The sequence below is a fragment of the Eimeria necatrix genome, genomic scaffold (assembly GCF_000499385.1).
Source record: "Eimeria necatrix Houghton genomic scaffold, Enh_scaff37, whole genome shotgun sequence".
NCBI lineage: Eukaryota > Apicomplexa > Conoidasida > Eucoccidiorida > Eimeriidae > Eimeria > Eimeria necatrix.
In genome coordinates, this window is record NW_013654191.1 from 151,952 (window position 1) to 164,117 (window position 12,166).

Sequence of the window (12,166 nt, forward strand, 5' to 3'; positions counted from 1 at the left end):
TTCGATGCGTTTGCAGCAGCTCACTCGGTGTCAAATAGACTCCCCGGAATCAAATCACTTCACCGGAGCACCTGTGGCCGCATCGACGCGTGTTTTCGTCCTTAGTGTCGTCGCCCTCCGCTCGAGTGTCAGCATCGGTTCTCCGGCAGCGGTAAACAGACCCGCTAGCCCCCAGGCAGACTCGAAGCGTGCAGAATGCAGCAAAAGCCGGGTCTGCTGCAGTGTAAGTGAATGGCTTCGACTTTCCACGGACGCTGTGAGACAGAAAAGTCTGCAGAAGCCCTATGATCCCACAGATGCAACTGTGGCAGTAAGAGCCCCACTCAACTGCACGTGTATGCGGAACTGAAAAATTGTTTTTCCGAGCAAATAGAAAAGATATCAGGCCAAATGAACGCCGCCGAAGGCAGATGGACGCATCCAAGCTGTGTGTGGCCGTTCTTACAGGGATTCAAGAGAGCGCCGCACACGGATCAACGTCACGTGAACCTGTTTGTTTCGCGAAAAAGTCTCAGATAAAAACAGAAGGATGTCTGTAAATATTGCGTCTACAGATCCTCAGAACTGCCGAACTGAAGCACTGGTTCCGTTGACAGCTACTTGCCCGCGCAAACAGGAGACCAACCTCAGTGACAGAAAGAGTCCACGGGACAAACGGGCCTGGTTAGGTAACCCATGCACTCAAAAAGGGAAAAAATAAAATCGCATCATTATTCATCAATAATAATGTTGCACGCCGCGTAATCCCGAAAGAACGGCCTGCGGTAGCCGGCAGGCGGGCAGGGCACTGGGTGAGTTAGTTGCCACCAGGAAGCCTTGAGAAACTCGGTGCAACGTAGCTCATATTGAATCACTGAAAGAGGTACTTAAGGTGCAGGCACTGATCAGCAAAGAAAAATTACGGTTTAGACGGTCTGGTTCGATTACTTGAGTTGTTGTTCCGCATAATTACAGGCATGCACTGGCGCCGCTGCTGCTTTCGGCAGGGCCATTTGCGACAGGCCCAAAGTATAATGCAAACAACCTGCAAAAGCCATTATATGATTGTAATTACACCGTGTAAGGATTAATGCTTTGCCGTTCCGTCAGCACGGCTCACCCACACAAAGATGAATTCTAGCAACGGCCACAACAGCGTCGGCCGAATTGATGGCGGGGATACAAACGGTCAATCAATGAAGCGGATGCCGGAGAATGAGCTAACATCAAATCAGGATGACTCGGAAGCAGCTGACGCATCCTCCAATCCCCCTGCTGTGGGTCAACACGCCGGCTCCGAAACTTCCAGCAGTTGCTGGGAGCACGACCGGCAGCCACCTATGACAGGCCCGCGAAAAGTTGAATACTGCCCAAGTAAGCTGCATCTAGGGCCCACGGTCCATGAGCGTGAGCTGCAGAGGATTTATGCAGTCGCTGCTCGCGATTTTCGAAGAAACACCACCTGTTCTTCTCTACCGTCCTCTGAACCCAAGGGAAGGTTGTGTGTACTTGTTTTTCCGCCTTCTGTTCAGCTTGCGGTATGCCATTTGAGTACTGCGAGTTCTCGGGCGCCGCTTGCTCAAAGCAAAAGAAGGACGGGAAGGACCCAACTCAAGCCTCAGTGGTGCAACAAAACGAACACGAGCAGCAGCTCACCGACGAGTTGCAGGAGAAGACTGCCATCACCGAAGCAAAAAGAGGGGGTGCGAAAAAGGACGGGGCGAAGCCGGTAAGCACAGCATTTTAATTAACATTAAAAGTTTCCACTTTCAGTCATTCCCCACGCACAGCCGCTCTGTCCACTGCGGGACTGCGCTTGCAGCCAAGTGCTGGTGACTCGAACACTCATGTTGATCCACCAGCACGGCTGTTAGGTTAGCCTTAGTGTTATTCTTGCTGCAAAGGGAGCTCAGAGTCCCCAGTGTTCTGTGGCTGTTGTGGGCTCTGCTTCAGAAAGTCGTGACTGTTCAGAAACAGGCGAAGCGAAGGGGCAAGTGTTCAACTTGCGTATGGGGCCTTGAGCATTTCGGTGCGCCGCCGAGCTAAGTGTAGCGTTTTACTCGCATTTATACTTCATTCGTGCCTTCAACATTAACTAATGCGTTGATGGAATACTCTTGTTTCATTATTATGCACACATTAGAGGCACGAAGCCCTCGATTTTCGCACGGTCTAATGCAATGTCTCAGGCGTCAAGCAGGAGCAGGCGGCGAAGCTTGCGAGCAAACACTTTGCTTGCGGCGCTTCATTTCAGAAGGGGCAGCCCGGACAAATGCCATTTGTCGAGATTCAAGTGGGTCTTTGTTGAAACATCTAATAGGTCTTCTGAATTCAAGTGTAGCGTGAACGCATGCACAGTTCTAGAGGACAGTGACCACTACTGATTCGCATGTTAGCTGGCTTCTGCTTTCGGCCACGGATATTTGTTTGAGGAGCGGGCAATGCGCCGGTGCTTGTGTGTGGATTCTTACGCAGGGCGACGTGGAGGAAACCATTGCTGCTTTCCTCGACAAAAATTTCGACATACCCGGGGATAAGATCGTTTTTCTCGCTGAAAAGTGATTACCCGGGGCACATAGGCATCCTACATGCGAATATACACAGATGCGCATGTGCGACAGCACAGCAACCGCAGAAAGTCCCACAGCTGCGCTGGGCTGTGCCAGGGATTGGGGTCGCTTATTCGTGGGGCGAGTTTGAGCGATTCCCCTGTTTTGGGAAGATTGTGAAATTCCAACTGCAGTGGCATGTCGTGCCGCCTCCAGCGTTCCGCACTAGGACTGGTGCTATTCGGCTGGAGGAAGCAGTGGCTGCATAGAACGTAGCTCGGGAGACCAGCCGAGAAAGTAGCTAATGCTTTTGATTCCCTGCGCTCTACAGACGTAGAAGACGCAGGAAACTTTTGCACCTTGAACAGGACAGCACGCTTCGTACTGGAGCCTCTGACATAACAGAATCCCGATTGCCAAAACTTTGCGCCTTCGCATGTCAAGTCAGCGCGCGCGTTGCCAATGAATTGAAAAGAAGCGACATTGTCGGCTTCCGAGCTTAAGGGTTGTTTTCGCATCATTCGCTAGGCGGCAAGACGCAGTTAGAAGTTAGCGAAGCACGTTTCGCGCCACTCGCTTGCCAAGTTAAAAAGAAAGCGTCATTGAGTTTGCAAGGGTTGGGTCCTTCTTAGCATCTCAGCGTAGCTGTTGCCCTGCTATTAGTGTCTGAGGAGGTTTGAGGCAGTTAGGAACAAGCCAAAGAGGAAGCAATTCCCAAGGCCCCATATCAGCTGGTTCCACACCACAAACATGTACCACGGCTTGTCGTCAAACATTCCAAGGAATGGCAGATGATGCGTCACATCTGCCCAACAACGCCATGAGACATTTACGTTCAACACGTCCGTTGAGGACTTCTCAGGTTTGACATCGCGGCGAGAATCTTCGGCTTTGCTGCGTGTCGATGGCTCGGGATGGCAGACCGCGTAAGGCGTGCAGCAGCGGCTTCCCAGGACGCACATTAGCGACAGAAACATCGACACCGACAGACAACAGGGGCTGTGCCCATCTGCGTACTTCAGGTTCACGAAAGTAGTAAACGGAATGAACCATAAGTGATGCGTGGAGAAGAGCTTCTTTGTCCAGGGCTGCAACGCATAAGTTCACAAGAGCAAATACGTACATTGCAACACCTAATGCGTTCAAGTGCCAAGTGCGGCTGCCATGGCGCACATAAAATGTGTCTAGCAACTTGGTGAGCTTTCAATTCATGCGTGACCGCCAGCAAAGCTGTCGCGGACTTGTACGTGCGGCGCGGCCTACTGTGTCTTTGTTGGCGAGATATTTGGCAACGCCAACGAGAAAGCGGCCGCGAACTACAAAAGAGAGAGAGTCAACGTACCAGAGCAGCTGATCTGCGAGGCACACGAGCAACTGATCCACGCATTGAAAAGCTCTGATCTGTCAGCGGGCTTCCCAATGAAAACTCAGTGTTACTGAATGCTTTCAGAACAAATTATTACTGAATGCTTTCAGAACTAAGTGTTACTGAATGCTTTCAGAGCACGAACTAAAGCAAGTGGAGCTCGCGTGGCCTCTGCCTCCAAAAATGCAGATAGCTCACCCACAGCCACCCAGCAGGAACACGCGCTGACGAGTAGCGGAATGTTTAGCCAAAGCGCTGCACACCCAGCACAACAACTTGTGAAGCAAGAAATTTACTTATGGCGCAGGCTAAGGGGAAGTTGTGCTGTGTAGATGTGGCTTAAGGTCTGCTGCTGCATAGCCTCTCACCGAGAGCAGTCAGAGCCAGCGACAAGTTGCACGCCCAAGCCGCGTCGTAGAGCATCATTGCACCCTTTTCGTAGAGTCGACTGGCAAGCATCAAAGCTACATAGACCGCCAGAAAAATTCCCAGAGATTTGGGATCAATGCTACCCTTATCCCACGTATACAATGCGAATGCTTGCTTCCGATCAAACATCAATTCTTGAGGCAGGAGCAGCGCTGCAGCAGTTCGTCGCAGCCACTGGAAAGCAGGCGAAGAAACGAGGCCTACAGACGTCGCCCAGTCTGTCAAATGCTGCGCAAAGTGAGCGACTGCAGGAGTCTGGCGCTGCAGCCACAGCTCGTGAAACTCGGAAGGCGCTGCCAAAAAGGCAGCAACGGCGACTACGAGAGCCAACCCAGCGTTAAATGCCAGCGCGCAAGTGGGATGAAGCCACCGGCGCAGCTTGGGATCATTCGGGTTCGAAACATCGAAAAACCACGACCAGATGCGGCACACAGAAGCCATTTTGCCGTGTGTCGAGTTTTGCACTATTCCCTTTCCAAGTTGCAGGCCAAGCCACCGTGTTTGCAAACGCCCGGGCAGAGGATGGCGTGCAGAAAGCACCTAGCCTCGTCAATGACGGAACTGAAAACCTAAATAAAAAGTCCTTGTTGTGAAGAAGCTCCACTCTGCGATGGTCACCTACAGCTTGATCAGGGCATTCCCGCTTGCACTCAACTACATGCTACGGCGCGAGGCACCCTCTCAGCTGCTCATGTGGCCCCTAAGTCGAGCCCTTTGAGCGCCAGATAAAAATCAAGTGTGGGTCTACAAGTGCATCATACTGTGCGAGGCGGTAGCACATCGCAGCAACTTAACTGGGTTGATGGCCGCCTCAAGATCTATGGGCAACAATCCCCCAGCATTGACAGGTTAAATATTGACAAATAAGAAACAAACAAACACTACTTTGGCTTCGTTGGCCTGCAAATTTTTTACTTGCACCGTGTAACTATGGCTGCCCGCCAACCAGGTCACAGCCAAGCGTTTCACTACCCCCCATCCGAGCATGCGTCAGGACGGAGTACGATCTAGTCTGAATCAAGTTCACAACAACACTAAAGATCTCTTCACGATTTTTAGTGTCTAAATGAGTCCTTGTCTCAGTCACAAAGAGTGCGTCAAACGTGCACGGCGCACTCCTGTTGCTCCGGGCACGTTTGCATCGTGTTCTGTTCCTGAGGCGCAAGCGCCTTTGTTAATAACATGCCTCGAAGACTTCGAGCTCTTTGGCCACTTTAATAGGGGACATTATCGCTATATTATTCTTTCTGGGCCTAACTAACACTGGCAATGCCCCAGAAGCTCGAAAGACACGCAATATTGGCTGTAAGAGAAGCTTTTCGCGCATTTCCCTGCTCGAGGGGATGGTCTTGCTGCGATGCTTCCTTAGCTAGGATGGCAGCGTCTTATTTTCGTGGTTAAGGAATGCTGCAGAATTGCACCAGTAGTTTGAAATGACACAACCCATGGTGCACAATGGACTCGTGCTTTGACCTGGTCTGTCGTAGTTTAACTTCGTATGCATTAAACAATTCCCGAAAGCTTATGCTCCCCATCATGCTCTTCTGCAGTGAAGAGTGTAGAGTTAATGTGACAGGTATGATTTGGGAGCATACTTGTCGCGCCTGGGCATTCAAGTTATCCTGCGTCTCCTACGATCAAATTTTCCTGAGCCGTGGAGGCCAATATCCAGGAAAGCCTGAGCGCACACCTTATGGTGCTGGAACCTCCATTGATCCTCAATCTTCTTTCTTACAATCATTTGAAGATGCCCCAGATGCACGCACAGAGACAGTTGAAGTGCTTGTCTAGTGTATCTATTGCCAGGTTGTTGGCTAAAGCCAACGGCGTCCTCCATACCACTAGATGTAAAATGGCTTCAACGTAGGGGAAATAGCTCGGAGCTTTCTGGGAGATGAGGGTACTGTTTGCTGGCAGGGCTCAGGCTAGGCAAACGGATGAAAGCAAAAAGAAGTGTGGCCACCCAACCGGCAGTGTGTAAAAGGGTAAATCGTTTTTTTGCGGCGCATTCAAGTGTAAATCGAAGGTGTAGCCGCCTGAAGATACTGCGGAAAAATTTTGCCAGGTGTTTGAGTACTGCGTTGCCTTCAGAGAAGCAGGGATGCACGGTGTTAGCGACAGACTCGGTGACCATTTCCCAAAAGAAATGCCCCCAGTTGATTCCACCAGGTGCTTTTTCGTGCTCATGTTGCACTGTTGCATATCCAATTTTCCTAGGGCACTGGCCGGTGAACACGAGCCTACATGGTAGACCCGTTTGGGGTGGCTCAAAAGATTCTGTCATTGGTGTTGTCTCACCGTAAACATTTCATTCCCATCCGGCGACACCAACAGAAGCGTAGCCCCTGATAGATTCAGACATCAACGGAAGGCCCCTTTAGCCGCTAAATCACAATCTCAACACTCTCAATACTATCAAGCCAAGCTGTGTTATTGCTACTTGCCATATCGATTGCTAGCTGTGTTCAGAGGCAGGCAATAATTGAGGCCTCTTTCCATGCGGAATATGTTACGTTATACAGTTGTGAAAAGAGTCGTGATGTGTTTGAAGAAATGCCCTTAAATTTTGAATCTCCACTCGATGCAACATCGTACTGAATGGAGGGGGAACAATTTAAATGCCCAGGAGCGACGCGGGTGCTCTCAATCTACGGATAGCACCAATAGCTGCACACTTTTATGAGCCCGGCTATTTCGCTATGAGCGTAGCACAGTGGGAAGGTGCTGCTTTCTTTTGAACATAAAACAGTTCCTGCGGTGGCAAAATGCTTGCACTAGCTGGGGTACGGCGATTAGCGGAGTCATTACAATGATAGCCAGAGATCTTTGGACCAAGTTTTCAACCTTTGTTCAAGCATATTCATCAGTCAGCAGAGACGCACGCCACCCGAACTTGAGCAAAACCAAATCACGACCACGACAGATCACCTTGAGGGATATCAGATAGCAAAATATGGATGAAACTCTTTCTTAAAACCATAGAGAAGACGTTTTGATAACAAAAGAAAATGTTTTAGTGGGCACGACTATGCGCTGACAACTTCATATACGGCAACATGCAGCATCCACTTTCTGGCCCTGATTCTCTTTCGTACAAAAGCAAGACAAAAAGTGCTGAAGTTGAGACGCCTAGTCTGTCGCTAAGGGTCGAAGACTCCGTGCCCGCTTGCATTCCACACCAAGCCCGTCCTTTTGCAGCCTTCAATGCTTTTATTCAAATATTTGGCGTTGCCTCCAGGATTTGAACTAAAAGATTTGAACTAAAAGCCGTTTTGCACATCTCAACCTCCACACCTTCCCACTCGTTAACCCGAAAAGGCACGGCTAAAGAAACAGCTGGTAATGGTCTGATGTGGCTAAGCCACTTCAGCGCCCTCTACTTTACGCGCTGGTTAACTTCGCTGGAATGCTTCTGTACACTTTTTAGCCCATTTGGACTTAAGGTTCCATACGGTGTGGCGCGCCCTCTAGCACAAAGCTATGCTGTTTGAGAAATCAGCAGTTCTGTTCCACATATAACTTCCGGGCATATCGCTCGGTTGCTTCGGTCTGCTTTTACTTTAAATTGTCCCGCACTTCCTCGGATTCTTACCACGCGTTCATGTTGCAGTGTATAGGCATTTAAGTTGCAAAATTCGAGTTCACCAAGAAGTCACTAACTGCTGATTTGCTACTTTGTCACTATTCATCTTACACCTCCTCCCGCAGTATTTTGTCCAGCCTTACTCGTGGGTGTTGCTGCAACCCCTGTGTGCGCGCAGTTTACTGGGAAAATTCCGTTGGCACAAACTCTAAAGCACAATAATTCTTAAAACTTCTCTTGTACTGCAGTGGCAGTGTTTTCGGGGATACCACTGGACTCACCTGCAGCACAGGCTCTCTGTAGAATCCTGATGATGCCACTGCAGAGCCCCAGGGACTAATAAATCTTGGCTAGGAATTGAAAAGGGATTTATTCCATCTGCTAAATGCTGGTTACTGAAAAAGATTCACCGCATGCACTCGCTGTTCTTAAGCTGCACAGAGGGCTGATGCATGCAGACTGTGGGGTTTGCAAGAGCTGGGCGCTGCAGCGCTCCCTCCCCGCAGGGGCGTAGCTGCGGGGCTCCGTGGTGTCCTCAAAAGAGGGGTTCGAAGTACGGGATATTTATCTCCACTGTTCTTTTTACACATTTTTGAAAATGGCTCACGGCGCCAGCAGATATAAGAAGTCTAGGGCGAAGATGAGGTGGAAAGTGCGTTCCCCACGACGGCAGGGCTCTCTTGCACTGCAGCCACCCTACTTTATGTTTTGATGCCTTCTGTTCGTGTACCTTTTTCCCTGTTGTACGATTCTTGAGTTCTGCCTACGTTTTTGGTACGTTTCTTTTGTGCCTTCAATGTTCACCTGCGGAACAAGCTGTGGAGTGCCCGCTCGCCGCTCTGCGCACATTTCGTCAGGGCATGAACCTCTTCAGTGAAGGTGGGAAATGCTACCTTTGGGTGTTTGCGAGGCTTCATATGTAACTTCTTATCATTCTGGCCATCTTTGGATTCCCTGGCACCTGGTGGTGGATCCGAGATGGCCGTGAACAGGGGTCGGCTGCTACAGAAACCTGGACACGGACGTGTTCACATTCCCAGTTGGCTGGCTATGCGATGCGTCGTGGGCGGACAACAACGCCTGTCTTCTTTCTTAGTGTTCGGAGGCTCATTCTAATTTCATTGAGCTTTTGGGTTTCTTGTATTCCGTGTTCACTGCGCTTTCTTGGAGGAAGTGTGGCTGTGGCTGCCCGGTGTAGCCGCTTCACATTCGCAGTATCGCAGAGTCCGTGATTCAAGCGAATGTGATGAAGGCGAGTTGGCTTACCCAACTGCTCGGGAGCTTTCCACCGCCCGTTCTGCTTTTCATGTTCAACTTTTTTGTGTGTGGGGCTTTTTCGCTTTGTAGACAAATGACTTGTGGGTCTTCCGTGCCTCTTTTTGTGCTTTTGCTCTGTAGAAGTTTCAGAGGCTTGCTCTGATGACAGCAAGGATAGCCGTTTCACATTCGCAGTGTGTTGCGTACGCGATGCCTCAAGCGCCTGGGGCAACGCCTGACGACTTCCTTAGATGTCTGAAAGTCTGTCGAATACTGTTATATATTTCTTTTGATTATTTCTTCTTTTGGTTATTTTTTTGGGAGGGCTTGTTTTGATGACAGCAAAGGATAGCCGTTTCACATTCGCAGTGTGTTGCGTACGCGATGCCTCAAGCGCCTGGGGCAACGCCTGGCGACCTCCTTAGATGTCTGAGAAGTCTCCCAAATTGTGTTATATTGTAATTTATCTTTGTGTTATATTGTAATTTATCTTTATTTACGGGCTTATTCTGATGACAACAAGGACAGCCGTTTCACATTCGCAGTGTGTCGCGTACGCGTTGCCTCAAGCGCCTGGGGCAACGCCTGACGACCTCCTTAGATGTCTGAAAAGTCTGTAAATTGTATTATATTTCCATTTATTATTTTCTTTGACGGGCTTGCTCTGATGACAACAAGGATAGCCGTTTCACATTCGCAGTGTGTTGCGTACGCGATGCCTCAAGCGCCTGGGGCAACGCCTGGCGACCTCCTTAGATGTCTGAAGAGTCTGTCAAGTTCCCTACTTTCCTCTTTCATTTCTTTTGGTGCTTGGTTTATGAGATGCCTATGATGATGTACTAAGGGTAGCTGCTATACTTCTCGGTGTGGTGGGGGTCCCATGGAAAATGACAAATTTTATTTTGTTGCAGGTTTATTCCACGGCACTTCTGGCGTTTCTGTGCAGCAGATCCCTTTAAAGCTCTAAAGCTTGCTCAGTTTCGCTGAGCAGCGCCACGTTTTTAAAACAATGGGACATCTGTTGCTCCTGTTCCTTGCGTGTTTTCCTTCGCAGTGGAAGAAGAAGCGCACCAGGAGATTGCAGCGCAAGAGAAGAAAGATGAGACAAAGGTCAAGGTGAACGAGAAGGAATAGCAGCACACCTACAAAGTAACCTTCCAGTACACACAGAGGGGGTCAGAACTTGGGGCTTTCGCCTCTAAGTTCGCAGTCGCAGGGGCAGTTTGTTTGTCAGGAGGTGGATCTCCCAGTGGCCGTTTGATTCTGCGTAGCAGCAGTTTCTCGCGCCATTAGGAACATTGGTTCGAATCATTTTCGATAGTCCAACGCTGTTGGCCACTCCGTGTTGCCGAGATTTGCTAGAATGCTCCTTCCACGGCGTCTCGACCTTGATCATAGCGTAGGGAGGTGGCAGTAGTGGAAGTAGCACTAAAAGCTGCGACTGCGTCCTTCTGGACCTTATAGACTAAACCTAGATTAGTGGGAGCAGCATCTGTTGCTTCAGCTGTCCAGCTTCCCACGGGGTGTGCTGCGAGAGTCCATTCGCCGGGTTTGTTCCCGCTGCGGATCCTCCGCTCTAGGCGCTAGGCGGGTGTGCATTACCCGCCGTTCGTACTCCAGTTCCCTCGGAGTCTTTCTTTCATTAAAGCTGCAGAAGAGCGGCGAAAAACGCAGAGTGCTGCAGCCGTGGTGTTCTGTTTAGGGGTAGTGCAGCGGCACTTGAGCTTCGCTATCGAACTAAAGTGAACTAACGTGAATTGCTGGCAGGCAGGAGTAGCAGCGGTGACCTTGACTTACCCTGGAGGTAAATCGTAAAGAGAATTGAAAGACTCGGGCCTGGATATCGGGTGGCTTTCCACCACGGGGGCAAAGGCGTCGTGGCTGAGCCTTGGAACTAAGGGGTTGCGCTGCTGTGGGCGGCCTGAGGGAAGCGCAGCAGTGCAGGACACAGAGCCACTGATCCACAATATTTCGAGAACTACTGCAGCAGTATTTCATATTTTCACAATATTTCAGAAATATTGCAACAATTGCGCCTTTTCTGAGGAGTTTCTGCAGGAATTGGCGCAGTGAAAGCCCTGAAGACGCACCGTGGTGCTGCTGCCTCGCGAAGGTGGCGCTGCCCTGTCGCAGTTGAGTGCGGGAGCTGAGGGCGTAGTGCGCAATGATGGCCACAACTATTAACACTAAAACAACTGCGCTGCCCACGAAAATAACTATAACAGTGTTTGGCATGGGGGGTTCTTGCAGAAAAGAGAAAAGATGCCATTTGCTGTTGCGCGCCCGCGAAGCGCCAGCCTTCGAGTCCACAGACGGCGCGCTGCTGCGGCTGCTGCTGCTGCTGCGGCTGCTGCTGCTGCTGTGCAGTCTTTGGGTTTGTTGCTGCGGCTGCGGAGTTGAGGTCTTAGTTGAATTCAGAACAGTGGGCGCTTCCAAGTCCCGGGACTTGGGAAAATTCGCACTCCGCAGGCTCTGCTGCGGCGAGCCTCCCGCCTCTGGAGGCGCCTCATGAGGCAGTTTTGTCCCATGAGGCATTTGTGCAGCTGCAGCTGCCGGCTGAAGCGCCGCTGGAGCATCTGTGGGGAATTTCTCAGAAGTCCAGCTGAGGCGTGAGATGCTCGCAAGGCGGTGGGGCGCTGCACTGGGGAAGGCAACAGAAGAGGACTGAGTTAGTGCAGAGCCTAGCCATGCCAGTGCAATTAACAGCATTATTCCAAGAGGTATAGCTAAAACTTGGGGGCAGTTTGTTCTGCGCAGCTCTTCCGGAGCAGTGGTGACGGAGCGGACAGACGGCGCCGCCGAAAGAAGCCACCCCAGCTTCCCCTAAAATGAACAGCACTGGGCAGAATAATACTCTATTTACATTGAAAACAAACCAGATTACGTGAAAGTAGCAAAAAAAATGATGGAAGTCACTGCTGGCGTCCACCGGTTCGGCGGTCTCGAGCGGCCAGCTGATCGTATCGACGGGCTGCAGGGAGCAAGCGATAAGATGATGAGGAA

General features: G+C 50.5%; 4 protein-coding genes across 4 annotated transcripts; 2 read left to right on the forward strand and 2 right to left on the reverse strand.

Annotated features, from left to right (window-relative positions):
• Positions 1–1,109: 1,109 nt before the first annotated feature.
• Positions 1,110–2,541, forward strand: ENH_00048880 (translation initiation factor SUI1 domain-containing protein, putative; the record flags this gene model as incomplete). The annotated part of the gene is made up of 5 exons (XM_013581148.1): positions 1,110–1,353; positions 1,512–1,708; positions 1,933–2,008; positions 2,169–2,272; positions 2,455–2,541. The coding sequence occupies 5 exons, from the start codon at positions 1,110–1,112 to the stop codon at positions 2,539–2,541; spliced, it is 708 nt and encodes a 235-aa protein (XP_013436602.1).
• A 646-nt stretch (positions 2,542–3,187) lies between these two features.
• Positions 3,188–4,764, reverse strand: ENH_00048890 (hypothetical protein, conserved; the record flags this gene model as incomplete). Its single annotated transcript, XM_013581149.1, has 4 exons — positions 3,188–3,616; positions 3,792–3,883; positions 4,093–4,149; positions 4,263–4,764. 4 exons carry the CDS (start codon positions 4,762–4,764, stop codon positions 3,188–3,190), a joined length of 1,080 nt encoding a protein of 359 aa, XP_013436603.1.
• A 3,740-nt stretch (positions 4,765–8,504) lies between these two features.
• On the forward strand, positions 8,505–10,297 carry ENH_00048900 (hypothetical protein; the record flags this gene model as incomplete). Its single annotated transcript, XM_013581150.1, has 2 exons — positions 8,505–8,562; positions 10,218–10,297. The coding sequence occupies 2 exons, from the start codon at positions 8,505–8,507 to the stop codon at positions 10,295–10,297; spliced, it is 138 nt and encodes a 45-aa protein (XP_013436604.1).
• Positions 10,298–10,663: 366 nt separating this feature from the next.
• On the reverse strand, positions 10,664–11,872 carry ENH_00063680 (hypothetical protein, conserved; the record flags this gene model as incomplete). The annotated part of the gene is made up of 3 exons (XM_013581151.1): positions 10,664–10,811; positions 10,961–11,084; positions 11,254–11,872. 3 exons carry the CDS (start codon positions 11,870–11,872, stop codon positions 10,664–10,666), a joined length of 891 nt encoding a protein of 296 aa, XP_013436605.1.
• Positions 11,873–12,166: the final 294 nt, after the last annotated feature.